At 40.8% G+C, this 26,234-nt stretch overlaps 1 protein-coding gene across 5 annotated transcripts; it reads right to left on the bottom strand.

The window, feature by feature from the left end:
- Positions 1–4,584: 4,584 nt before the first annotated feature.
- On the bottom strand, positions 4,585–25,729 carry med25 (mediator complex subunit 25). Of its 5 annotated transcripts, none has more exons than XM_035181124.2 (20): positions 25,574–25,729; positions 24,309–24,458; positions 24,171–24,216; positions 23,946–24,070; positions 23,735–23,833; positions 23,417–23,537; positions 23,091–23,247; positions 19,620–19,744; positions 19,395–19,470; positions 18,791–19,053; positions 16,921–17,022; positions 13,937–14,022; positions 13,794–13,851; positions 13,569–13,676; positions 12,768–12,944; positions 8,474–8,587; positions 8,184–8,255; positions 6,465–6,635; positions 6,232–6,352; positions 4,585–5,148 (listed from the first exon to the last, which is right to left on the bottom strand). In XM_035181124.2, exons 2-20 carry the CDS (start codon positions 24,452–24,454, stop codon positions 5,045–5,047), a joined length of 2,271 nt encoding a protein of 756 aa, XP_035037015.1. In that variant the 5' UTR covers positions 24,455–24,458; positions 25,574–25,729; the 3' UTR covers positions 4,585–5,044. The 5 variants fall into 5 exon arrangements, with proteins under 5 accessions (XP_035037015.1, XP_035037016.1, XP_035037017.1 ...); XM_035181125.2 differs by having other exon boundaries at positions 8,474–8,584; XM_035181126.2 differs by having other exon boundaries at positions 13,937–14,019.
- Positions 25,730–26,234: the final 505 nt, after the last annotated feature.

Genomic DNA, 26,234 nt, shown 5'->3' with positions numbered 1-26,234 from the left:
AGGTGTACGTGGAGCGAACACTAGCTGTGGAAACGGACAGTTACAGCAGCAGAGCGAGTGCTGTTGCATTGCATTTTGGTCCGCAGAGATGAAGCCATCGGGATGTGGAGGTAAAATAGGTCACTGTGGGGAATTTAGAAGTTAGATAAAAGAAAATAAAAAAATTCAACCTAACAGTCAAACGCAGAGAAAATAGTCTCCATTCGAACACCAGACTGCATTTAAGTTTATTTTATCACCTATTTTGTCATATTACACAGTTCACCAATCAGATGTTGAGACCTGGGTGATTTAGTTTACTGTGTTAAATCATGTCTCTCGTGATCTGTAAAAATGAATATTAACTATTTGATGCATTACGATGAGAATGAATTTTAAAGTGACCTTCTGAAAAATGATCTCTAATTAATGAAAATCTCTGGTAGCCTGAGACTGTGGGCTGAAGAGTTTGATTCAATGAAGTGCAGTTTCCTTTAGTGAGTCTAAACATTTGTGGCACACGTGAGTGTCCATAGAGAGCTGAGCAATGTCTGATGTTCTTCAGAAAAATCTAAAAAAGTTGTTTTGCCCTAAAGTTGCCTCAGTAGAAAACTGAGGTTTGATATAGTTTGTGTGTGTGTGTGTGTGTGTGTGTGTGTGTGTGTGTGTGTGTGTGTGTTATTCGTCTTAGAATTAGGAAATTCTGCTGCCACACAAACAGGTTCCCATCAGAGGGAAAGCAGCACCTGCAGCACAAGAAGATTTGACTGAAATCTAAACATTCTCATGACTCTAACTTGAAAAAAAATATTCTTACAGTACAAGTCTCATATTACTTGATAAAGCCCACCACCCACAGAGAACATGCCATGGCTCTCTCTCCGGGTGTACAAAGCCCAGATGGCTTTTATGACTCCTTCTAACAGCCCCACCTCTCCATATTCCCACAGTAGCCCTGGGGGCGAGATCTTCAAAACCACAAAGCTGTGTAGATGGCAGCCTCTGTAACACGGTCCACTCGGTTTCAGTTTCTCAAGCCTCTTCCAAGAAGGGCAGAAACATTTCTCAACAAGTAGGAAACCCCCTCAGTTCCAGGCGTTCCCAGTTCACCCTCACAGGTCTGCCAGTTAGACCTGATGCGACTCATCAACAGGTGCCGAGCAGGTGTCAGGTCTGCGGCTTTGTTCATGCGAATGGCCGAGACACGTTGAAGCAGATCAGATAGCTCTTCTATACAGATCTCCGGCTAAAGGTGATGGTGCCAGATCCAAAACTAAACTAAAGCATCACTTTGGAGATCCTTCTACGTCGTTCTTGGCCTTAAGAGTGGTCCAGTGTTGCACCCAGTGAGATGTCCCCTCAGAAAGAACTGTAGTCTTTGGTAAACGGCTTCCTCCCATATGAATCTGCACAGTCTTTATCTCAGTGGACAGACGCAGCTTTTACATTGTTGGAAAAGTTGAAAACAGCAGAGGATGAGTCTTTCAACACGATTCCTGTTGCCACCAGAGTCCCCCAGAAAATGTTTGATTGTCCCGTTGGAGTGAGTGGGACGGGGAAGGACGTTGACTATAGCAGGGTTTGGTTCACATGTTAAAGGACTGTGAGCTTAATGCAGGTTATAAAACCTAATGTATGGTTTTACTTGTTGTAATTCTATTTTTACTCATTTGTTATTACTTACCATTTCTACTTTTTGTTATTGAGTGTTACATTTTCTAAATGACTATTTCTTCACCCTTTTTTGTTGTTTTTTCATCTGTTTCACTGACCGATGAATCCACTTTAATGTGTCTGCTGCAAAAATAAATCAATGGCACATCCATATTTCTACAAGCAGCGCTGTTTGGATGTCAGCTGCTGTTGGAAGAGAATCTGAACACTTGCAGTTCACAGCTGGAGAAACTGCAAGCGGAGGAGATATTAAAGTTGAACTGAAATCACACTTTATAACCAAGATGTTTTAATGGTAGAACAGTTCTGTGTTATTTATCTCCATTTCATTTAACATAATGTTATCTTCATTTGCACAATAACATTGCACTGTGCACAAGAGGCAATATGGAACATAGTATCAATCATCTGGTGCACTGAGTACTTGGTTGGGATTTTAAGGACGGATGCTGACAAATTAAAGGGAAAACTCACAAGTGCTTCCACACAAGGCACAAGAGGTCACTGTAGGGCTGCAAAGATTGATGAGTTGATTATTTTCTTGATTATTAAATGTATTCATCAAGGGAGGAATACCTATTTCTAGTCACAGTTTAACATCTTTAGATGTTTAGATTAGTCAGACCAAGTAAAACTCCAAATGTAATTTAAAAAGTGTAATCAAAAGATGTCGGGGAGTTTAGCTTGAAAAAACTATAAAATATTTTTTGCTGATCAAAATACAGTGGCTTGACGTTTAATAGATTTGTAAAATTAATTGAATTAAGTGTAATTGAGGCTAGACTGATGCTCATTGATGGAAACTTTATTTAAAGGGCCCATATTGTGTAAAATACATTATCTGGGCTTTTACTATACATAATTACTTGAAGGGGGTCAGTAGGGACCCTCAAAGTATGAAAACAGTCACTCCGCAGACTTTTTCAATCAGTCCATTCTAAGAAATATTTTATCGAAACGTCCCTTTTCGTACTTCCGCCCCCGTATGAGTCATATGGGATCGCACTCGTCTCTCAGCCCCACCCAGCCGGTACCAGTCCAGCCTCCAAACCCACGTAGACGTTACTCCGTATTGAAACTCCATACTGTAACTCAAGCCGACTGTCCTGCTAAAACTTGAACAAATATGAGGACGGTGTAACTTACCGTTCATTACCATCCTGTTTTAACCAACTGTAAATATGTGGCTGGTATCCAAACATAACGTGACTTTCAGCTGTGTTTACCAGAGAGTCAATGCGCCAGAATGAGACCGGTGATAGGCCTGGTCGCATGTCACTCAAAGTGCAGTCAGCCAATCAGAGGAGGGGCTCAAGAGGCAGGTGAAAACAGCCTGTTCTGTCTGAGGTTCCAGAGAGAGGCAGAAGAGAGGACATGGAAATACACTTTGCAGCAGTTTTTTATGACTTTAAACCACTGATATATCAATACCTCAAATTAAGTCCCAGAAAGGTGTAAAATATGGGGCCTTTAAGTCTACAACACAACAAAGGGAATGTATTCTGAAGCCACTGTAACTAAATGACTGTGGTTAAATGTGCATGAACAAGATTTGAATCATCTGTGGAGCACAATGAGGGAGTGTATTTTGGAAGAATGGTGTTACATGTCGGTGGCGGTTCTTTAATGGAACCACAGGTCAGAGCATCATTACACTAAAGCGTAATGTTACGTTGCTGAGGATAAAAAAAAGCAGAAAAACTGTCCTACAGTTAACATGATGACACGATGACACTATGTGACATGGTGGAGAAATATAATGGAATCATGGAGCCAGAGTTTTCTTTGAGGGACATACTCACTATACAAAAGAAAACATCAAGCTGATAAAGTAAAAGGAATAACATAATAATGATTTTCTTTTAAGTGTGATCTGTATTGAGTTTTTAAACTCACATGCTGGACGCTTGCCAAATAACCGTGATAAATCAAGGCCAGTTAGCCTCCATTTTACTCATCATGTGAACTTGTGAACATTTTCACTGTTAATAAAAGAAATACTGAAAAACTTATGAGCTCAGACAGGCGCTAATGGCGTGATAGTGAGATGGAGGCAGATAGATTGAGATGGGGGGGGGGGAAGAGAGAGAGAGAGAGAGAGAGAGAGAGAAAGTGAAGCTAAGCCGGGCTCCGAGGGCCAGCCAGTGATTAAGGGATGGGGGGGATGAACACCAGCCACTGAGGGACTAGTGTCTATCTGTGTGAGTCAATGTGAAAGCAGGGCTGAGGAAAAGCTCGGAAACAAGAACCCACTGTCACGGTATCTTAGCAACCGTCTCTGTCTCCCAGGTGACAGGGACTGACATCACTTCCTGTTGGTGAGAGTGTGTATACACAGTGTCCAAGTGTGGGGGGGAATAAGGGAGAAAAAAAAGACCCGGCACAAACTGATACGTGAATGTGTCATGAACGTACGTGTGAAGCTGTGCAAAGTTCATGGGCTCCTCTCTCTCTCCCCCGCGCAGTCGGCAGTTTCAGCACCCGAGTCACCACACCACGACGGGATGGCGTTTGTTGGCGTGCAGGGTTTGACTTGCATGCGTGGCGTGTGCAATGCGAGGGAGCGCGTTTTCGGAAAAGCAGACTGTGGGCATATATGTGGAGTCTGTGCCATGTGCGCATGCGGTCACTGACAGTATGTTATGCCAAAGGAAACATGGCCAACTGATGCCATCTGGTAGGACTACTTGGCACAAGGGGACTCTGTGGTTCCGTGACATATTGTAGAAGTTAAAATTAACACTGTGACACTATTTGGCAGAAAAAGACACTGTACTATCTCTTACCGTGTCTAAATCAGTCTCTCTCACCTTAAGGGTCCACGCAGCATTCACGCAGGGGGAGGCAGGACTCTGGAGTCTCTGGCCCTCTATCAAAGGCACGACATCATGTGCATGTGCACCAACAGCAAAACCTCCTCACAATCATACATGACTTCTTCAGAGATCTATGCTCCTTAGTTTTATTTAACCCTCAGAAAACAACTTCATGAATAATAAACAGAGGAAAAAACAGAAAAGTAAAATTTCAATAAAAAAAACTAATACTACTTTTCAGATTTCCTTGACAAAATGTAGAAATCTTAAGATAGTAAAATTTTTTCTGAAGCATAACACAGTTCACCGTTTCCACTGGTTTGGCTCCATCCAGTGTGTAACGTGGAGGATTAGCGTCCCGTCGGTTTGACCATTTACAAGAAAAACTAATGCTCGCATTGTCTGCCCCTAATTAACTTCAGATGCTCCAGTCTCTTGAAAAAAACAGAAGAAACTACTCATGACTTGTTCCTTAATTATGTTGAACATTTGTAGCAATAAAGCAACAGAGTGGATGTATGTGTCAAAACTGGCAAATGGGTGTTCACTAAAAACCCTGAGTCCACCACGTTCGGTCAGATAAGGTCCATGAGGATTTCATCTTCCATGGCGCTTGAGACTATGGGCATCCCGGGCTGCGGTACCGCTCCTCTCTGACCCCCGGACATCAGCACGGGACCTGCATGTGGATTTGAGAGGGGGGTAAAGAAAAGAAGAGGAATTTATGATTTCAGGGCATCAAACTAAAGTAAATGAACAAAGAGACTTCAAGCATGATCGTCCACCCGATGAAAGCTCCATCCTGTTTAATTCTGTTTCTGTGATGGTTCTTATGTGCTGCTTTTTAAGGATTAGTGCTTTTTTTATGTTGTCGAAAATCCAGGACAATCAACAATGAATTTAACATATTTGTGTAATATTTAGTCAGAAAAACAAACCCGAAGAACTAACAATGAGCGAATACGGACAAGAACTACACAGGTGATGTTATATTAGTTAGGTTCCCACAAATATATCTTAAAATAAACACAAACAAACTTCATGCATTACAGTCAAAAGATGCCACATGGAAAAACTGGGATAACTGCACAGAGGCCTTTGTTAGGCAGAACTTAGTGAAAAGGGTTTGAGGAGATCAAATGTGAAGAACCTGTCAAACCACATAGGACGACCACTGACTGACACGAGGCCTGAGGAAACCAATCAGTGCCCTGTCACTAGTTGTATCTCATCTTCAGTGCATCTTTGTTTGTCTGAGTGGGACCATGGTACCGGAAAAAAAAACATTTCGATCTCAAAATCAATATTTAAACGGACCTTAAGTTCTACCAACTTGTTCAATCAATGAGAAGAAAAATAATTGACAAATTAAATTTGACAAATATAAATCCGGCAGTATGCACACTGGAATGGAACATCCAACTCAAGCAAGTCTCTGTGGGTTGATATGTGTTACAGATACAGTGTGAAATTAGAAGATAAAATTGGTAAATTATATATTAGCGTAATGTAAATATGACAGCAGTGTAGGTAATAAGATATAAAAAGAGCTTTTCCACATGTAACTTTGGGTGACTGATGCGATACATGTAGTTGTGTTGAGTCAAAAATGACTAATCTCATATGTGTTTATATCCTTTTAGATATCAACCTTATGACCTTTCATTGAGGACATTTCCAGTCCTACATTCTAATTATTTCATGTCAACTTGAATCAAATGTCTGAGAACTCCTTCAAAAGCTGTGGGGGGTGCATGCTGACCTGCCAGGGGTTGTCTCCACTGGCTCTGCATTTGAGCCCCCCCTCCTGGTGCAGAGTGGACCAACTGCTGCCCTAAACCCTGGTGAGACATTATGCCCGGCATGTGAGACACGCCGCCCTGCTGCGAGGACACAGAGACAGAAGAGCAACGTTAGCTGTGCTGAAACTCCTCTGGAACAGTCATTAACAGTATGAGAAATTCACTAATAAAAAGCCGCTCGCTGCATTCTTACTGGCTGCTGTTGGCTGAGGAGAAGACTGCGAAGCTGTGGATTGGCTCCTGGGTTCGAGAGCCGCAGTATGGGGGCCTGGGGCGGGGCTTGTCCGCCCTGTGCCACCTGGTTGGATGGAACACCACTGACCGGCGGCTGCTGGTTAGCTGGTCCGGTTGCTCTCATCGTCATCTGAAGAAAGCCACAAGGTCACATTACATTTCCTCTCAATTAATTTACAGAACACGCAACCCAGACACTAACCAGTGTGTTTACAGACTATCTTGTGATCATTTAGTAAATATGCCAGTGAAACTAAATGAAATCCTAACTCCTACATTTCCAAGCACAGCCCAAAAGTGCCTCTAATGGCAGACCTGACCTGTGAATTCACCAAAACCAGCTTGAACATCACATCAGAACAGGAAATACATGCTTGTGTTTGAGCTTCAAATGAATAGAAGAGGCGATGGAGCAAATATCCGATGGAAGGAAATGTAACAAGACTGCACCTATCAGCTAAAATCTATCAGGCGATACAAGAATACACAGTGACTGAGTTGTTTAAAAAAAATCTACAGATTTTGGCTAGATGTGATCAGCTTTTACACATTTGAATGTTAGTGCTGCATTCAGTTGGAAGGATGAAACTAATGTGTGACACAACCTTTGTGCACAAACAGGTCAGATGTCTTGACCGGGTCTGTGTATCCGGTTGGTTTTGTGTTGCCTGTCACCTCATGCTCACCAACACACACTTGCTCTTCAATAACACAAACTCCTGCATGCATGTTATCAATTCATATATTTTGTTCAGAGACATGCTACAAGCAGAGCATTCGAGTCAACACATGCTAATAGGAAATTAGCTGTACACCAGCATGATGTTGAGCAGTGGGTTTTTCAATCAGCCACAACATTAATGCAGGTAAAAGGTTTTAATGTTATGGTTGATCAGTTTATTTTTGACTCAGACAATGGAGTCATGTAATAAAACTGAAACTACAGAATATGTTGTAAAGCACAATACTGACGGTTTAGAATACAGCGATCTGCTACAGCATTAAAAACAGTTACCGGTTTTAATGCTGTGACAGACTTTGATTGTACATGGAACAAAAAAACAACATGTCCACAAACTTAAGAAAAACTGGAACTGGTTTAGGGCTGGGCAATATGTCCAAAAATATGAAGGATATATAAATATATCAGTTTTCAATATCAGTTTTCATATCAAATCGATACTTATTATGAAAAATCTCTTTGTTTTAAGTTTAAAGACAGATTTTTGCTCTTAATTGAAAGTTGTGGTTTTAATCTTTTTACAAACACTTGCAATTAAACAGTGAAACAAACATTTTACAAATCTTGACATTTTTAAAAGTACGTATTTTATGCTTGCACAATGTCTCAGCAATATATCTCTATATTGCACTTTGTTATATTGCTATGGATAAAATTAAATTGCAGTGATTGTTATTGTTTATTATTCATCACTATTATTGTTACCCAGCTCTAAACAGGTTTTAATATAATTTTAAAAGCAGCTTACTAGGTATGTATGGTTATTTCGAGTTATATATACTGTATGAGCATCATAGAGAAAAAAAGACAAATAGGACGGAAGGACTGTGATGTATCGATGAATCTATGTGGTTCAATAAAACCTGCTAATGCATAGTAGAAAAAAACCTGAGTTCCTGACCACATTGTATGATAAGAGGCTCCTGATGGTCTCACCATGTTGTTCTGCCTCTGCTGCTCCTCCATCATAGAAACCTGACTAACAGGAGGCATGCCCACCACCACAGACTGGTCACAGGACGGATCAGAGAGAAGGAGGAATGGGGGAGAGTGGTGGAAGTGTGGGGGGAAAAAAGGGAGCACAGCGGAGGAGAGTGTTAATAGTAAGACATGCGGAAAACCAGCAAGCACCGGGGGTAGTAAAGGTGTCAACAATAGGCAGTGTGAGAGGGGGAACTGATGTGGGAGCACAGGCACCCATGCCAGCACAGAGTGGGCTCACATACCTGCTGCTGGACGTTGCCATGGGAGACAGGGATGGGACCAGAGGGCCTGTTGAGGAAGTTCTGGTTCGGTGGGACCTGACCAGGTTGCATTGGACCACCTGCACCGCCCAGCTGCTGCATGGAAACAGAGAGAATGTGAAACAGGAGGATAGAAGTTTTTCTAACAGCGTCACATGGAAACATGTAACATTTGATCACCTTTATTTATCAACTCAGTAGTTGAGCCCACCTGATTAATGGATGTGCCAATATGAGCTTTTCACAGACAAATCTGTATCTTCGTTTATGTTTGCCAATATGAAAACTTTTATTCTACAGCATAATCAATGCAGAAAAGATGTGCATTTATGTTTACATTTTATGTCGAAAAACGTTTATTTCTTATTCATAATAAAGTTTATGGTTAAACTGTAAAATATCAATACTACATTTCTGTGGTGTAAGGGTTTGATTATGACATTTTAGGAATCATTGCAAATTTGTATATATCTATATTGGAAGTTTTTTCCTCTCAGTGAGTATCAGCATCCTAACCGGCCACGCTCTACTCAGTATGCATACTCTTCTCAAGTTCTACTCTGCCTTACCTCTATCACCATTGATATCTTTAAGGTGCCCATTTCAAATATGTCTTTATTTTCCTGCACTCGGGGCTAAAAGTGATGGTGTCTCACTACTTTGCTCCAGCACATCACATCAGTACTCGTAGGACAGGAGAGTATCAAGGCCTGGGTGACCTATGTGTTTTTCACACCTCCATAAACATTCAAATACACAGATTTGTACGGTAGCAAAATAAATGAACCATTAACTCTGGCACAAAAAAATCAAACATATGAAGAACTTTTAAAACAGAGCAGATCTTTTCTTTATACAGATGTATGAAGCTCGAGGATTTTTTTAACGGTGAGATGTGCCTCTGCACAGAGGTGAGAAATGATAATATATGAAGTGTACAAACAGGTGAATCAACAGTCAGCAGCTGGAATTGCCTTATTGTCTAACTGCTGCAATTTGCATCAGAAATCATCCTTTTTCAGTGAAATCGACAGATACAGACATGATTCACATATTCATTTAGATTCAGTCAAATTTACACATTCTGAGGATAACTTATTTCTGATGTTCTTTGTAAATATCTCAGAAAAATATATGAATATAAAAATAAACATGAAAATATAAAATGAAAGATACCTACATCATGTGTCTTTTACAGAAATTTGTGTTAATGTATTTTTGGGATAGAAACAAGAGCTGTTGATTCTGTAACCAATACTTAAATTAATATTACTTGAGGATGGTTTCCTTTGTGGCCAGAATGGACAGCGAGGAGAATTACAGTGACCAATAATCCTTTCAACATAATGAGCAGCATTGCTTTAAGCAAGACTTGAAAAATCACACCCATTTTAAAGAGCAAAGTAAATTCTACACATTTGCAGCATGTTTCTGATGTTTTCTGTGTTGACAACATTGAAAGTGTTGCTCTAAATCTGCATGTCCACTCCTTTTGTCGGTGGGCGTACAGACGGAAAGCAAAAAGAAACGTGGAGGATGATGATGCACCAGTGGAGATTCTACTTTAAGCACCTCCTGCTGAGGTGTTTGCTATTTTGGATTTCACGATTTTGAAAACAAATTGATGATTTACGACTTCAGCTATCTGCTGTCTGGAGTGTAACAAAATCATATCCATCCACAGTGGAAGGCAAAGTAAGGAGAAAGGAGGCGACCTGTTGCTCTAACTGCCACCAACACACACCTGGAAGTAGGTCCTGACATTCCAGATTTATATTTAAAACAAATATGTATGCACATTTTACTTGGACGGTCCTGGACTTAAAAAGGATTAAAGGAGATCTGAAAAGTGTGATGCCATTAGCTGTGCTCTGCAGGTGCAGTGGTGGTTTGTGTGTTTCCACACAGAGGGGGAGACAGAGGGAAAAGGGTTTTTCGTTCCTCCTCTGAACCACAAATTATTAACTACAGACTCAGAAAAAAAGGAGATTCATCGAGCTGAATCTGAAAAAGTCACCCAGGGAACGTGGTAATGCATGGTGCTTTTTCTGACCGACAATAACATCTGCTTCTTCTTCTCTTGTGCTGTCTGTGATTTATCTCCCGTCTTTAACCCAGTAACCTGTAACATCCTGGATCACAATTTAAAGCCTACATCACTTTTCAGGGTGAAATTATTCAATTTATCCTTGCTGTGAACAGAACAAACTACAATCTCCTTCCTGAAGAATGCCACTCCAGGGCTTTGCACAGAGAAACCTTAACTACTGGTCCAAATTGAAATTTTAATTACGTTAAGATTGCTGTAGCGCTTCCCTATTAGCGATGCAGCACTGAATATGTGATGATACACAAGAGGTAGGAAAAAAAAATGTCTTCATTATAATTTTATGTCTTCTGGCTTCTCTAAATGCCGCGATGCTCATACACAAAGATTCAAGTTACATATAGGGCCGACGCGCTTTTGCAATGACGTAAAATTAGCAGGGTGAGTAAACAAATGCTATCACCACTGATGAGAGCGGACTGCGGCAAGAAACGTAATTTAACTCGTGTTAACCCAACAGAAAGCCTCATTCTTTTTTAAACAGAGGAATGCTTCTTCTGTGTGACTGGATGCTGCATTGTCTCACATGCAACTATGCAATAAGCTGGAGCGGAGCAGGCGGCTAATCCAGAGGACACATTTTAAATCATCCCGTCTCCAGGGATGAAGATGAGCAGGGAGGGAAAGTGAAGTTTTTCTGCCACGTGGACGAGGCAGCAGTTTGTAACCTGTGATGAACTCGGCAACAGGAACTGGTTCACCTGGTCCGTGGGGGCTGAAAGGACGGGCCTGGATTTGAGATTTCCTTATCCTGTCCCTTAAGACGGGCACAAACCGCTGCCACTCCATCGCTTTGCTGATAGCATCTAATGTACAATTACATCTTGAGGGCCTGGCAAAGCAACATTTTTACTACATTTAAATGTATTTAAAACTGAATCTCAAAGTGCTTTTGCCTTATTGTTGATATACGATGTATTTTCTAAATTGTGTTACTGTAATGACATTACACTGAACTGGTATTGTAAAACAAGACAGGTCAAGAGGGCTGGGCTTGCAACTAATTTAGTTACTGATTAATCTGCTGATCATTTTTTAAATAATGTTTGGTTTATGAATTTGTCCCAAAAAATCCCAGTATGTTAGGTGACAGCCATTTTTAGATGTGAACTTCTGCGTCTGCATCATTAACGCACCCACCCACTCGCTGTGAATCCTCCGGAGAATCTCCTGCTGTGTTCTCACATAGAGGGTTAACCCTAACAACCTCCACAGCACGTCAGGAGATTATCTGGAGTCCAGTGCATATCTGAAAGCAGCTTAATAAAAGTCCTTGTCTTTTTTCTTTCAATCATTATTTTTCTTTTAAATAAAACCTAAACTAATGCTGATTTATGATGATGATGTTATTGTGTGTTGGCACATGGGGGTTTCTTAGAAAAGTGCTCCATTGTGTGAACAGGCAAAAAACAACAACTGTGTTATTGCAGCAGCCCGGCCAAAATAAATGTCCATTCCTGACAACATCACCATCGCTTTGACTTTAAAAACACTTGGAGGTAAGTTCCACTCTCAGTTAGCTACAAAACACTACAGAAGATAAATGTGGGAAGGGTTTAGCTGCTTTTGGCTTTAGCTTGAATTTAGTTTCAACAGTTTTCACAGCAGTGCTCATCAGCTCGTATCTGCCACAGTAATAGAATGGTTGTTGATGGTGACAATAGCTTTGCTCTTCAGCTGACATCTAAATGCTGATAAAGATACTTGTTAAACTAAAAATATTGTGGCTACGTCCATTTCTTAAGGGTGCAATATTTTAGTATTCAGCTCAGGTAAACATTTTTAAATCCAATTGGATTATGATATTAATTACAAAAAAATGCACAGTCGATTGCATCTATATTTCTGTCACCTAAGCACAGGTAATGAGGTGAGAGTGCAACAGTCAGCTAATGTTGCAGCTGCAGCTAATGCTAACCCCATTAGCCTCCACTAGAGTGAGAGAAGTTAGTGGCTGCTGTGAAGATACTGGATTCACTAAATGAAATGTCAATAACAATGCACTTTAATGCCTTAAACATTGCACCTCAATTCCCTGGTGCTGCTCTATAATGCCTCCTCATTATCACTTCCTTTTGGTCTCCACACACCACATATTCTCCCCCGCACTGAAACCTTCCCCTCTTCCCACCACCTCCCGCTCCACTTTCTCCTCCCATCACCACTCACCGCTCTGTGCTGCTGGACCTGCTTGTGGTTGGTGATGACTTGCCGGATGCCGTTGACGAAACCGCCCTGGTCGTTGGGAATGAGGCCCATGAATATTCTCTTCTTGGATGAATAGAGCAGCATCAGCACCCGCACCTCACAGGGCGACGTAGTGTGGGGGAAGTGGACGCAGCCAGCCTGCCGGGGGGGGAGGAGGGTCACAGGGCAGATTAAGACCTTGACATGGGACGCCTGCGTAATTATGGGATGGGGTCGAGCTTGGGGACATAACCTCCTCCTGAGCTCCTTTGCTCAATCAAACATATCGGTTTTATAAATTGAATGGAAATGGTATTAACTTAATTCATACAGTGCTTTCCCTAGGCCGTAAATCAAATTGAGGCAAAGAGGCAGAGCTCAGCTGGACTGAATACTATTAATGCTATTTCTCAATGGTGTTACCTTATTAACAATGCACCGCACTGACAAAACCCCTATCATTATGCTAGCCTTCTGGAACTGAATCAGAACTAAACAATTAAAGCTTTTTTTTTGTCTGAACTGATGGCAAAGCATATTTCAAATCCTATTATCTAGCCTGAATGTGACTGAACGTATGGCCTGGAACCCCCTCTAGAGTCTGGAACACAACACTGCAACAAACCTTCATGTTCAGCCCTTCTACTGGACAGAGGTGGGAGCTGCACTCATTTGTCACTCATGGAAAATGTATTGAGGCACACTGAATGATGCATAAGATGAGGGACATGGAGAAAATGCACATTTGAGGTTCAGAAAGAGGACACGTGATTAAAAACTTACGAAACCACTGGCCATAATGCGGTAGAGGCCTTTCAGCGACTCCAAGTCCTTGTTAGTAAAGAGAAACTGAACCATTCGAGAGTTCCTGAAGAGGTGACCTAAGGTTGTCTACAAAGAAAGCAGGCGAGAAAGGACTTAGTTATGCATCATTCATAAAGAAATCACTGCTGCAAACAAGAGTCGGAACAGCACTTTCACACACTTAAGAAAAAAAAAAGGTCTCACCAGTAACTGCTGTGGAATCAGCTGCATAATAAGCTTCTGGGGCCACTGGTCTGTGTTTCTGTACGGAGACACAAAAAAAGAGTTGTTTAAAAAAAAAATCCTTTTTATACAGATCAGGTCGAAAATTTTCAGTGGCTACTCACAGATTTTCACCCTGGTTGACGTGCACTTGACATGGCAGAGATCGTGTTAGTTTGGTGGCTGAATCCATTGATGAGGCTTTAGGCTTCTGCAGGGAATTGATTCAGAGGGGAATGGGTGCGGAATGAGATAAATTGAAAATTAGCGAGTCTGAAAACAAATACCTGGAGGAGCACATGGGTAACATTTCTTTACAAGTATCTCACAGGGTTTGGAGACAAAAACAAAACAAAGCCCTTTGAACTTATTTACTTCACAAAAATTATAGACACATTGCTAAGATACTATTGTGCACAGTAAAGACCAGGAAGTTATAATGGCATAAAAACAAATATGGTTGAATGCACTTTTTGTAAGTCGCTTTGGATAAAAGCGTCAGCTAAATGAAATGTAATGCAAAAAAGTCACTGCAAAATTAAAATAAGTAGTAAAAAGAAAATCCTGGATCTGCCCCGTGATCTAGAAATGCACCGAAATTAAATTGATTCTTCCCTGAACCATACCACATCCATTAAAGGTCCTACAAGGAACTTCCATTTTGTTGATTTTGGCGCCTCTGTGGACAAAAGCGGTGTTGTTTCCACTGTCACCTGTCATAAAAACTTGGTCCAGACAGCATGTGCATTTGTTTTGGAAAAAGTGAAAAAAAGACAAACATGTAGCAAGTTCAGGACACACACCAAGAAAACACTGCGACACCGCAGCTCTCTTTAGATTGTTTTTACTGTGATGATATAACACCAAACAAGGACTGCATTAGTTTATAGCCTCTGGCAGAAAATATGCGAGAAGACAGGGTTATCAAGCTCGAGATTTGGGGATTACGATGTGGTCTGTAGCACGCTAGATGTTGTTTCAACGTGATCTCTCCAGCAAGAGTGTCACCTCTGTTGTTTGTAATATTTATGGACAGGGCCACAATGTGCTGCTGGTGACACTGGAGTAACACCTCTGCTATTTGTGGATTAGGTTGCTGTATTGGGTGTGTCCGAGCGTGATATTCAATGTTCGAGGGAGGTCGGGATGAGGAACGGCATCTGCGAATCAAACATCAAGGTTCTCTGCAGGAATAAGCTTGATTGCTCAGTCCTGGTAAGGGAGAGGAGAGCCTGTCCCAAGTGAGGAAAGTCAGGTAGTCCCACTTCGACTGGCTGCTCTCTGTCTATAGCCCCCTTCGCACGGGTTAAAAAACCCACCAACACCCACAAACATCTGGCTTTTGTCTGAAATGTGAATGGATTCAATCCGCGTTCACTCTCGGGTCAAATGACTCTACACTGATTATAAACGGCTCAGGGTCCGATCAGCAGAGATGGAAACATGACACCCGGGTGAACGCTCCTTTGGCAAAACAGTGAGGTGAGACAGCGCCACAGTTTATAGTGCATTTGTGATGTCACCGGGGTAAACAGAAATGCAGACTCCTCAACTGGCAATGGGAAGGGAGTTTATCTCCTTCTCTAGCTAGTTCACCCATGTTTAAAAAACATTTGTATACCCACTAATCTTGGTGTAATACAGCTATTAATCGAAGGATGCCTCCAAATTGTTTCACTGGGATAAAAAAAAAAAAAAAAACACGTGTCCAGGACACTGGGATTGTCCGAGGGAATATTTAGTATTTTTTCAACTGGCCTAGGAGCAGTTTGAGAATGTAGCAGATAATTATCATAAATGAGCTGCACTGTTCACCCTTCTGCCCCTGCGACCTCAATTAGGACAAGCAATTAAAATAAGGATGTATGGATGGACTTTTACAGACGTGCAGATAACCTGTTCTAAAGCAAAATGTCAAAAATCACAAAAGAACACGTCTATGCAGCAATCCTACTGGGAATCTTTCCATCACTCTTAATCTTCAGAGCATCAATAAAGGATCAATGATCAATCAATCACATATGAGTCAGACCTACTGTACGCCCTGTGCTGTCTATGCATTATGCTAGGATTTCTCTGCGGACACATGGGTTACTTATTTAGAGGAGGATGAACAGTGACTACACACATCTCCTTTCAGTTATAGGTGGTTTAAAAAAAACAAAAACACATTCTGAATTGTTATCCCACATTTTGCACGGCAAAATCTTTCCAGAATAAACAGATTGAAATTCAGCCAGAACATCATCATATTGATAACACTGTGCTGAGAACAAGATCCAGCCAAATGAGTTTCAGGAGTGACGAGGAAACAGCAGATTACGAGCAGCATTTTTATGCTCCTATTCTTCCCTCTCAGGCTAATTTGCAAGATTTAGTTTTCTGAGTTTTTCACTCTTATTGCGGTCCATTTAACCGACTTAAATAATTTTGACAAAGAAGATGAGGATGAGGGTGTAGTCGATAGAGGGGATTGATCTGAGTCTGTCCTACCCAACAAAAACACTTAAAGGCCTTACGAGTGTCGCATAAAAGCCATTTAACATCCACTCTCCAAGATCAGCACAGCAACTGTAAACTAAATCAATTTGACCTTGAGCTAAACCAATAGAAATAGGATGGCATAATGATGTGCAATTAATCACAGTGCATAACAATCAATGACAAACGATTATTAAAGACATACCACAGCGGTGATGGTCACAGTATGTTGGCAGAGCAGTCGATACCAACTCAAGTTCTGATTTCAGCTTTCTACTACAGGCAGCTGGGACATCAGGCCAGGAAAGTTAATTAAAAATAAACAGTTTGACGTTTTGGGGAAATATTCACTTTACTGCCGAGAGTAGGATGAGAGGATCAATACCACTCTCTTATCTGTCTGTTAAATATAAATCTGGAGCCAGAAGCTTGTTAGCTTAGCTTAGCATTAAGACTGAAAACCTGTCTGAAGGTGACAAAGTCGGCCTGCCAGTGCAGCTAAAATCCAGTTCCCAACAAAGCATTAATTTACAGCCATTCTTTGAAGGTATCAGACATTCTGTTAGCGGGAGTCATGTTTTTCGCTAAACAAGACATCCATTTAAAATTAGACTTTATTGAGTGTTACCTCTTGCCACTCGAGAACGCCAGTCCATGCAACAATCTTATTGGCTACTCCTTGCTGCTGTCCAATTGCATTTGCATTGCTTTGAGGTCCTGACACACCAGGCTGTCAAATGAAATAGAAGAGGAGGTGGTTACATGTTGTCAACAAGTGCAATTTAAGAACAGAACAGAACCTCTACCTGTCAAACACTTTTGTTGAAGCACATAGACACAAAATAAATTATATTTCTCATTAAGTTAATAAAACAAAGCATGTCATTCTGTAGAGTGGATTAAAGTTGAACATCATTCAATATTAGGTTTGGCTCATTTTAGACTGTTTAATCAATATTAAAATAAAATTCATGTTCTTCTACTAGAAAGAAGAATCAATGAATGAATTTGAAAACAGAAAAAAAACAATGACTGTACACTCTGTGCTTTTCTAGTGAAAGTGGAACATGTTCTGGTTTTGATCTGATCGTAGTACTAACATTTAAAATTCATTTTGATATCAGACTTCAGACAAGTGCGTTCGTCGGCAGAAAACGCTCTCGGCTGCTGGTGATACAGCATCACAGATCAGTGAAGTCTTGGTTGTCTGACTCAAGACTTAAGCTGGGCCATTTCCATTCAAATATATCAATATGATTTAGCATTAATATTGTTTACAAGGGGGTGAAAACAGCAAAGCAATTCTTCCACTGAGTGCTGCGAGACAGACAACTCCACTGAATGTTGACTGATCTATCGAAAACATCCAGAATACTGCTTTTATATTAAGAGCCCATGTACAACTCATGTCTCTGTACAAAATACGGACAATGACCAGCATTATGTGTACATGTGAACCTAAGAGGGTGAGAGGCATAAACTTAGTGGGATAAAAAGATTTTTCAAACACTCTGTGGCTCAAGATTCAATATGGTGTTTGCCAGTCAGTTCTAATTGGAGCGAATCTGGCCTTGTCAGTTGTCCGACCAATACATCTGCACATCGTCGTCACAAGACGTCACAATGACGCGGACCTATTGCCCAGACGACTGACGAGGTGTTTCAGGAGCCTCAGTGTTTTCTATGGGGTTAGAGGAGCTTCCTTTAACATAGAATTTTAATTTGTTTCTACTTAGTAGATCTTTTATATTCACAAAAAAACTGTACACCACACTAGAGGAAAGCAACACTGAAAATGCATGTTATTCCAACTTTAAACTGTAACTAAAGCACAATTCTAGGTCAATGTAAATTGCTCCTTCTGTACATTAAAACAAAGATTAGATTATTTCCAAGCACAATTCCAATGTAAGACACAGGGGACAGAATTTACAGTCCTCGTTCTGTGCAGGTTCAGTTGAAGGTAGCATGTGGTTTTAGCAGTTTGAGCTAATCAAATCAAGCCGGTTTCTTCCAAGTTACTGAGTCTTTTGTACAAATTCCTGCAATGCGTTACGATCCCTCAACTACTGCTCCACAAGGAAACACAGAGAGGAAGCACAGAGGGAATCTGGCACAAAGCAAGACTCATGTCGAAATGTATCCTCTTCATTTGTCTAGCTCTACTGTACTTGGACACTTGAATAGATTAGGGGATTGCTTTAAGGCCAGTATAGACAGGAAGAAGGATTACAGCAACCAATCACCGATACGGGTACGTGCCAATTATTCTAAGAGAAACTGTAAAAAGTGTTAACATATACTTTAAAGCTCTGGCTCTAGGTTCTGCTTTTCGTTATGTTTTGGATATATGTAAATTTAGGTTCAGGAGTTCAAGTGATAAAACAATATGTGACAATGGCTATATATTGAGTTAGGTGGTGTTAAGCTACTGTTCTGGAAGTTTTAACAAATGGTATAATTTCATTAGTTTAATATTGATTATTGTCAGAACTTACCATGTTGGGCTGCACTGAAGGCGCTGTGGGCTGATTCACTGAGGGCGGCTGCTGAGGTGGCTGCTGTGGTTGCTGATTGGGTACAGGCTGCCCTGGGGGTGGGACTGGCTGCTGCTGATTTGGAGGAACTTGCTGCTGTGGCATCATAGGCTGCGATGCCGTAGTGACCGTCGATATGCTGGGCTGACTGAGCTTCACCCCAGGGACTGATGGGATGTTTGGCTGACTGTTGAACGGGGGACCTTGATTGACCATTCCTGGGACTGGAGGAGGAGAGAGAAAACAAGTCAGAACATACGCCATATTTAAAAACATGAGCATTATTGATGGTAAGATACAATAAAGCTACGATGCCCCAAAACAATCAATTCTGTCCATTCTTTTAATATTGCAGGTCATTCTGGGCAACAAGTGAATAATCTAAATATAGTATTAATACATTGACACTATTTTAAGAAAACTATTGTCCAGAAAAAGAGACCATACTGTAAAAAGCACAAACTTTAAGTCACACTAAAAGTATGTAAACACAGAGGCAAGGAAACTAAAATGTTGGCGAACATGAATTGTTCGCAGATGCCCACAGAGTCCACTGGTAACTCACAGCGACTCTTCTGGACGTTGGCTGCCTCCACAGCCATCTGTGCAGCCACCTGAGCTGCACTCATGGCAGCCGAATTCTGTCAGCAAGCAGATGAAAAGGAAGACAAAGAAGGGTGAAACTTTTGGGGAAGGAACTTAAACACCACAGTCTGAAACTGAGCCAAAAGCAAGCGGCAGGAATGAAGTCTCCAGTCAGCCTTGCGCTGTATGGCTTCTTGCCCATTACCTGATAAGAGTGGGGTGTGTTTATGGGTGGAGGGGGCTGTGAGGGTCCAACGAGAGGCTGAGAGACAGGGAGCGGCTGAGGAGGGAGGACAGGTTTGAGCGGTCCGGGTCCTCCACCTGGGGAAACTGGAGACAGTCAATAGTAGATGCTTAGAGTTTTCACACAGTTTTGCAAGGTAAACTTTTAGAATTCACAGTGTTAGAGTACAACAGTGCCTCGTTATAGGTAAAAAATAACACATAATTATCAGGGAATTCTCTATTCATCACTAATGAAGTGTAGGAGTAGCCAATGGGAAGAGCTCAAAATGGTTTTATTTATAACAATGGAAACTAACGCAGACTTAACACATTTTTTTATATCTCCTGCAGCAATTAACAGATGTAAAATTAGCAACTGGTGACGTAAAATCATGTTTTATGGGGATGTGATTAAAGGAAACTGGCAAGAATGAAACTAAAAACTAAATCAGAGTGGAAGTCGGAGGAGTTTGATGCTGATAGAGGAGGTATTACAAAGAAAGGGGCAATTTAGAGCCTCAGTTGAAAAGCACAGACAAAAAAAAAAGATGGACAGAATGAGATTAACAATATTAATGCCGGGTTTACTCATTTCATTTGCAGCCTGAAGAAGTAGAAAACAGCAGAGTACCGTGCTAAGAAAAATGGAAAACTATAAAACTCCATTATTCTGCATACTGCTAGAGAAAACGGTGCATCACGATCAAACACTAAACTGAATCATCAATTCAAAAATGCGCTCTCTATCTAAGAAGTTTAGACTGTACGTGAGTTAAGTTAAAAAGTAATTCCCAATATTTTTGGTTAATTGTCATTTATTGCGGCCATTTCAGAGTACAAATAATAACCAAGTTAAGACACCACTGCATTTTCTAAAGATAAGATAACAGTAAACTTATAAAGAATTAGGCCATGTGATATGTGATGAGCATTATCTAGATTAAGAACAACCAGCAGACAGACACATAAAATTGAAATGTTATCTCCTAATAAACTTTATGGCTAACGTGTTGGCAAATCATTTCCTATTCATATACTCTTCACAGGGCAACATTAGACTTCATTTTGACAAGATGTGAAATTAACTGCTAACTGTGTTGATGCTAATTGCTTGGCAGCCTATATTTAAACCAATTTTATTAGAGGCTTTTAGATAGAGATTATTATAATAATGACTACAGGCCTTATGAGGACCAGGTCTTAGTACATAGGTTGAAGGTTGTAAACAGCTTTTATTGCCGCTTGTAGCTGTAGTTGGAATTAAGTTTACATGTAAACACTGCTTATTCATAGATACTGATAGAAATTGGAGGGTCAAACAATTACATTACATCAACGAGGGCTGCCAGCAGCACTGTGCAAGCCCGAGCACTTGTGATCTCGGGACCTGATACGGCCGCGGGGAGGGCAAACGGGGAGCGGACAAGTAAGTCTATGACAGTTGTCAGCGCTCTCCACACTGGTTCGACATTCACTCAGTTTAGACTTATGTGTTGCTTAAAGGACAAACTCTGAGTCTAGCCTTTACTGTATATCCGGGTGGCCCCACCTGGCCCCCCTTAGCAGTGCAACAGCACTGAGGCACATTACTTCGCAAGTCAACAAGTGACTCTGCTCCTATGATGTTGTCTAATCACTCACACTTAGAACTGATCTTTAAAAAAAGCTGATAAATTCATATTTATGTTCCTGGATAAACGGGGCGTCGCTTCTTCTGCAACAATGAAGTTAAAACGAGGTCCTGACTTTGTGCGTCACGTTACATGTGTCACATAAACTCTAGAGTGAATCAAACAAACACAAACTATTACGGTCCAAGTGCAGACCACACAGTAAATCGAATTAAAGTTGTAAAACAAGGCTTACTTCCTGTTGCCAGTAGGTGGCGCTATCACTGCATAAAGAGATCTGTTTAGGTCGGGGCTCTGATGAAGCCTGAGCAATTTGGGGCCGATTGGACAATGTGCATTGAAGTTAATAAATACTTCCTGTTTCATGGTGAATCAGTAGGTGGCTCTTTGACCCTGAGTTAGTTTTGAAATATGGAACTGTTAAGGCCAGGACTCTGATCATAGGTGAGTATTTTGTTGTTGATTGGACAATGCACAGTGGAGTTATGACAACTTTGTCTTCTTTGGCGAAGGATCAACCCACCATTCTGACCATGGTTGTATGAATTGTCTGAGCTCAATTGAGCTGTATATTGTAAAGCAGCCAGGAGCAGTGCATCAAAGTATGAAACATGTCTCTTCCTGTCGCCAGCAGGTGGCCCTGTTCGATGAGTCAATATTGACATATGGATCTGGTCAGGGCAGGACTGTGATCGTGTGAAAGAGTTTTGAAGCTGATTGGACAATGAACTGAGGAGTTATAATAAATCCCTCTTTTTTGGCGACTCATCAATCTTTGACACCAGGTCACAGTCACACCGTGTGACGTACACTAAAACTTTTAATAACTTTCAATTTCCATAGAGTTGAGATGACATTTACTGAATTTAAAGTTGATCGGATGAAAGCTCTAGGAGGAGTTTGTCAAAATACAACGTGTGTAAATGGTCAAAAATGCCCACTTAATTAAAAATGGCTGACTTCCTGTTTGGTCTATTATATCGATCCAAGAGGGTTTTTTGTTTGCAATGAAATAACACATGTCACTACCGATTTTTGTACATGTCGGTCAATCGTGGTGCTAGGGCTGCTCTTTAGGGGGCGCTATTCAGCTATTTTGCCACGCTCATTCCTTCAAACCATATGAATGTCTTCAGGGTTGGGGCTTTTATTACACACATGTAATTTGAGGGAGATTGAACAAAGTACACCGAAGTTACAGCAATTCCGTGCGTCACTGCGACACGTTGAAATTTGACGCCATGCCACGGTCACACCGTGTGACATAAACTCACAATTTGAGTTAGTTTTAATCTCCAAGAAGTCAAGATGACACTCACCGAATTTAAGTTGAACTGCTGAAAGCTTTAGGAGGAGATTGTTAAAACACACAACGTGTAAAACGTCCAAAATGGCCACAAAATCCAAAATGGCAGACTTCCTGTTGCGTTAACCAAATTGGTGGCACAGACTTTTTTTCCCGTCCGGTCATGATACACGCGTGTACCGAATTTCGTGAAGATCGGTTAAACCAGACAGAATTGCCCTCGTGTTAGGGGACGCTGTTGAGATATTTTGCCACTCAAATTTCCAATTACTCTAGAATATATAAATTTTCATCAGGCCAGAAGCGCTTGCAAAGTTTGGTGAGTTTTTGAGTATGTTCAAGCCATCAAAAATGCGATTCAAATTTACTGAATAATCAAACGAAAAGCAATAGGGCTAATCAGTGAATGAATATTATTAAACATGTCCTCACAGTCTAATGCAATCCTGTTCCTTTCAGAGCACATTTCAATTGAACAAACAGACTGATAGAGGTTTTAATCATTGTTTCTCACCAGGAAGTGAAATTCCTCTGACTAGGACCATGTGGAAAGGGTCCTGACTGTAGTCTGGATGGGGTTCGACCACGCCACCTCCAGGAGACGCCCGCTCAAACAACGACCTGAGAGCCGGCAGCTTCCGAGGAGCCACCACTGAGAAGTGAATTCCTTTCTAAAAAAAGTATGAAAATAAAAACACATTCAATGAAACGAAATAATGTTGTTCTATGAAAAGCTAACACAGCGAAAAAAAAGAATATATATAATGAAACATAATGATGCAGTTAATTTTATTTTGCATACAAAAGTGCCTAATGGAGAAAATATCACTCATAACTTACATCTCTGATGATTTTGACCAAGTTGTCTGCTGTGCAGCCGGTGTAGCTGACACTCTCCACAGCAGGGAGCAGATAAGGAGGAGAGTTACACAGCAGCACGCACACCTTGTGGGTTTGACCTCTGGAAAAGGCAAAAAGAGAAAAGGCAAAATAGATGAGATTTTCCCCATGACTAGTGTCCCTATAAAAGTTATGATGATAATTACTTTACTTTATTATGACCAAACAGGACAAACTTCTAAAGTGCAATAGGCTGAGTGATGCATAGTTGTTGAAAGATAACTTTGTAAGGAGTGTGTAACAGAAAGACTGTCTTACATTTGCTCCCTCATCTTCTTAAAATCATCAAAGAGCTGCAGGGCCACAGAGAGGCCCTCTGCAATTAGACTACAACTTTCTGCTCCACCTCCCATGAACCTGTGTGGAAAATAACAGGATAACATTTAACCATTTATAATGTTTGCTTTCAATGTGTTATGATAAAAGAACATCCACTTCTTAATATTTAATTAGATAATAGATGTATTACTGGATGCTGTCAATCCATGAGACAAACTCAAAGGCAGAGCTTGTTGGTGCGTGGCATTGGACGTATGACTCAGGAGCGCAGTCCACTGTGTTGAACACCACGAGGCCATACTGTGTCCCTCCATACTGGAGCAGCAGAAAATCAGTTTATTAGTAACATTCAAAAAACACTTTTTTAAACTACCCAGTAAAAAATGTTTAATAATAAAAAGGAGAAACCACTCACATCTCCACCAAAATCTGTTTCTGCTGGGGGCCCTCCATTGAAATATCTATGGAAAAGAAAATAAGAAATAAAACAAACATAAATAATACATGAATAAAAAAATAATTCCTTAGAATAGGAGTGCAGCTGTGTCCTTACTCAATAGCTGGAAGAATGTAATGTTTCCTTAAAGATTCAAAGTAGGGTCCAAGGTTCGCTGTCCCTTCGATGACAAACACCACATCGGCCACCTGGTTGGTCCCAGGCTTAGCTGATGGCTCCATGAGTGTCGAACCTGCCACCATGGAACTGGACAAAGAAGGAGCAGATTTGACAAGTAATGAGATGCCTCCCTAGAAATTTCATTCATCTGTTATGTTGATCATCGGCAAAGAAAAAGGAAAAACTGGGAGAGACGGGCAGCAGCATCAAATCTTTTCAGCAAAAACTGGGTCATTGAAACCACAATTGGATGTGTCTCAGGTCTCAATTAAGGGAAAAGCTCATTTTGATGAATACACTTTTCGCGGGGACTCAGTGATTTAAACTGGTCACATCTCCCTTGACATGTCATAGAGAAATATTTCTCATGTTATTTAAAGCTCTACTCCAGCTCCATATCTATCTTAACAGTGCACTATCCTGAATATAAAAGCATATGAGTGATTATAACATTTAAAAGTTGAATTACAAAAAACAGCAGTTCAATGAAATTGGTAACATTTTCAACCAGGTTGATTTGTAAAGTCATCAGAACATCCAGAAGGTCTTTGGTTTTAGACTGGTTGCTGGGATATCACTGATTATCTCAAGTTGCATCACAGCATGGTCAGACCAAAGCGCTTATTAGTTGATGGGCTGGGAATGATAACCTTTAAGCTACATATCAATGTTATTTAATTCAACACACTTACATTATTGTTTATAATGAAGTAATGAGCCCTGATGATTTGACATGGAACTACCCAACATGCTTTGCGATACAAGTTGAAAAATTGAGCCACAGCATCTTATGGGACATTTTATTCCTCTGTTGGCTATAAAACCAAAAGTATCACACGTGTAGTCAAAGTTTGACTTTTGCACTGTCCCCGCTTCCTGTTCCTGAGAATATGGTCCTACTTAGTGTAATGTGTGGATTAGGTGTGTGCGTATTTGTTGTTCCCAAAAGTTAGTGAGCACTGGGGCTAGCATGCTAACAAGCTAGCGTCCACCCTAGCACCTAAGACAAAGCACTAATGTCATTATGACTTATACTATCTATCTATTCACGCGCACACGAAAGAAAACAAGAACACTGCGCGTCCACAACAGGGTTTTAACGGTGGCTTGAGGGTAAATGTTAGGGTACGATTTGAACTAACTCAGCTAAAGCAGCCTGAGCTAGCCAGCTAGCCTCCGGCTGGTACATGCTGTGCACTGACCTGATGGTGAGCGGCTGCTAATGGAGACTCGGGCTCAGAAAACACACACAAATAAGGAAAAGCCGAGCTTGAATCGACAGTAGACCGAAGCGGAACAGCTAGCATCAGCCATTTGTTGTATTTATGACGGAAGTGACACAACGACACGCCCACAAAATATGACGTTGGGGGTCATCTTCTCCGTCTCTTGTGCAGATAAGACGCACCGGGGCGGAGTGCTGCCACCTACTGTTTAAAGTCTGCAATCAAGATGGATGCAAAACAAAAGGACTCACAGATTCACAGATGTTTGTTAAATGCTGCTCATCACAAGATTATAACAATAATAATAACATACATTGTGTTGTTTGATTATTTAAATGTCGATTTCTCTGATTTGCTGTCTTGCTTATTGTGAGGCACTTTGTAACCGTGTTTTGAAAATGTGCTATATAAGTAAAGTTTAATATTATTCTACGATAATATTTACATCTAGAAATGCGAGATGTTGCAGGGTAATATTGATTGGGATTAACAGAGTTCCTACCTTGGGAAAATCTGTGTAAAAATCATGATGCAAACTATCAAAGTGAAAACTTGTTTTTGTCATGGGGCCAAATGTTTTTTACTGAAGGCCACAGACATCCAGTATCCTCTTTTATTGGCCGGCAGCATCCATTCA

Source organism: Hippoglossus stenolepis, chromosome 16, assembly GCF_022539355.2.
Source record: "Hippoglossus stenolepis isolate QCI-W04-F060 chromosome 16, HSTE1.2, whole genome shotgun sequence".
Taxonomy (NCBI): domain Eukaryota; kingdom Metazoa; phylum Chordata; class Actinopteri; order Pleuronectiformes; family Pleuronectidae; genus Hippoglossus; species Hippoglossus stenolepis.
Note: the sequence above shows the minus strand (reverse complement) of the source record. Positions and strands in the feature narration are given on the sequence as shown.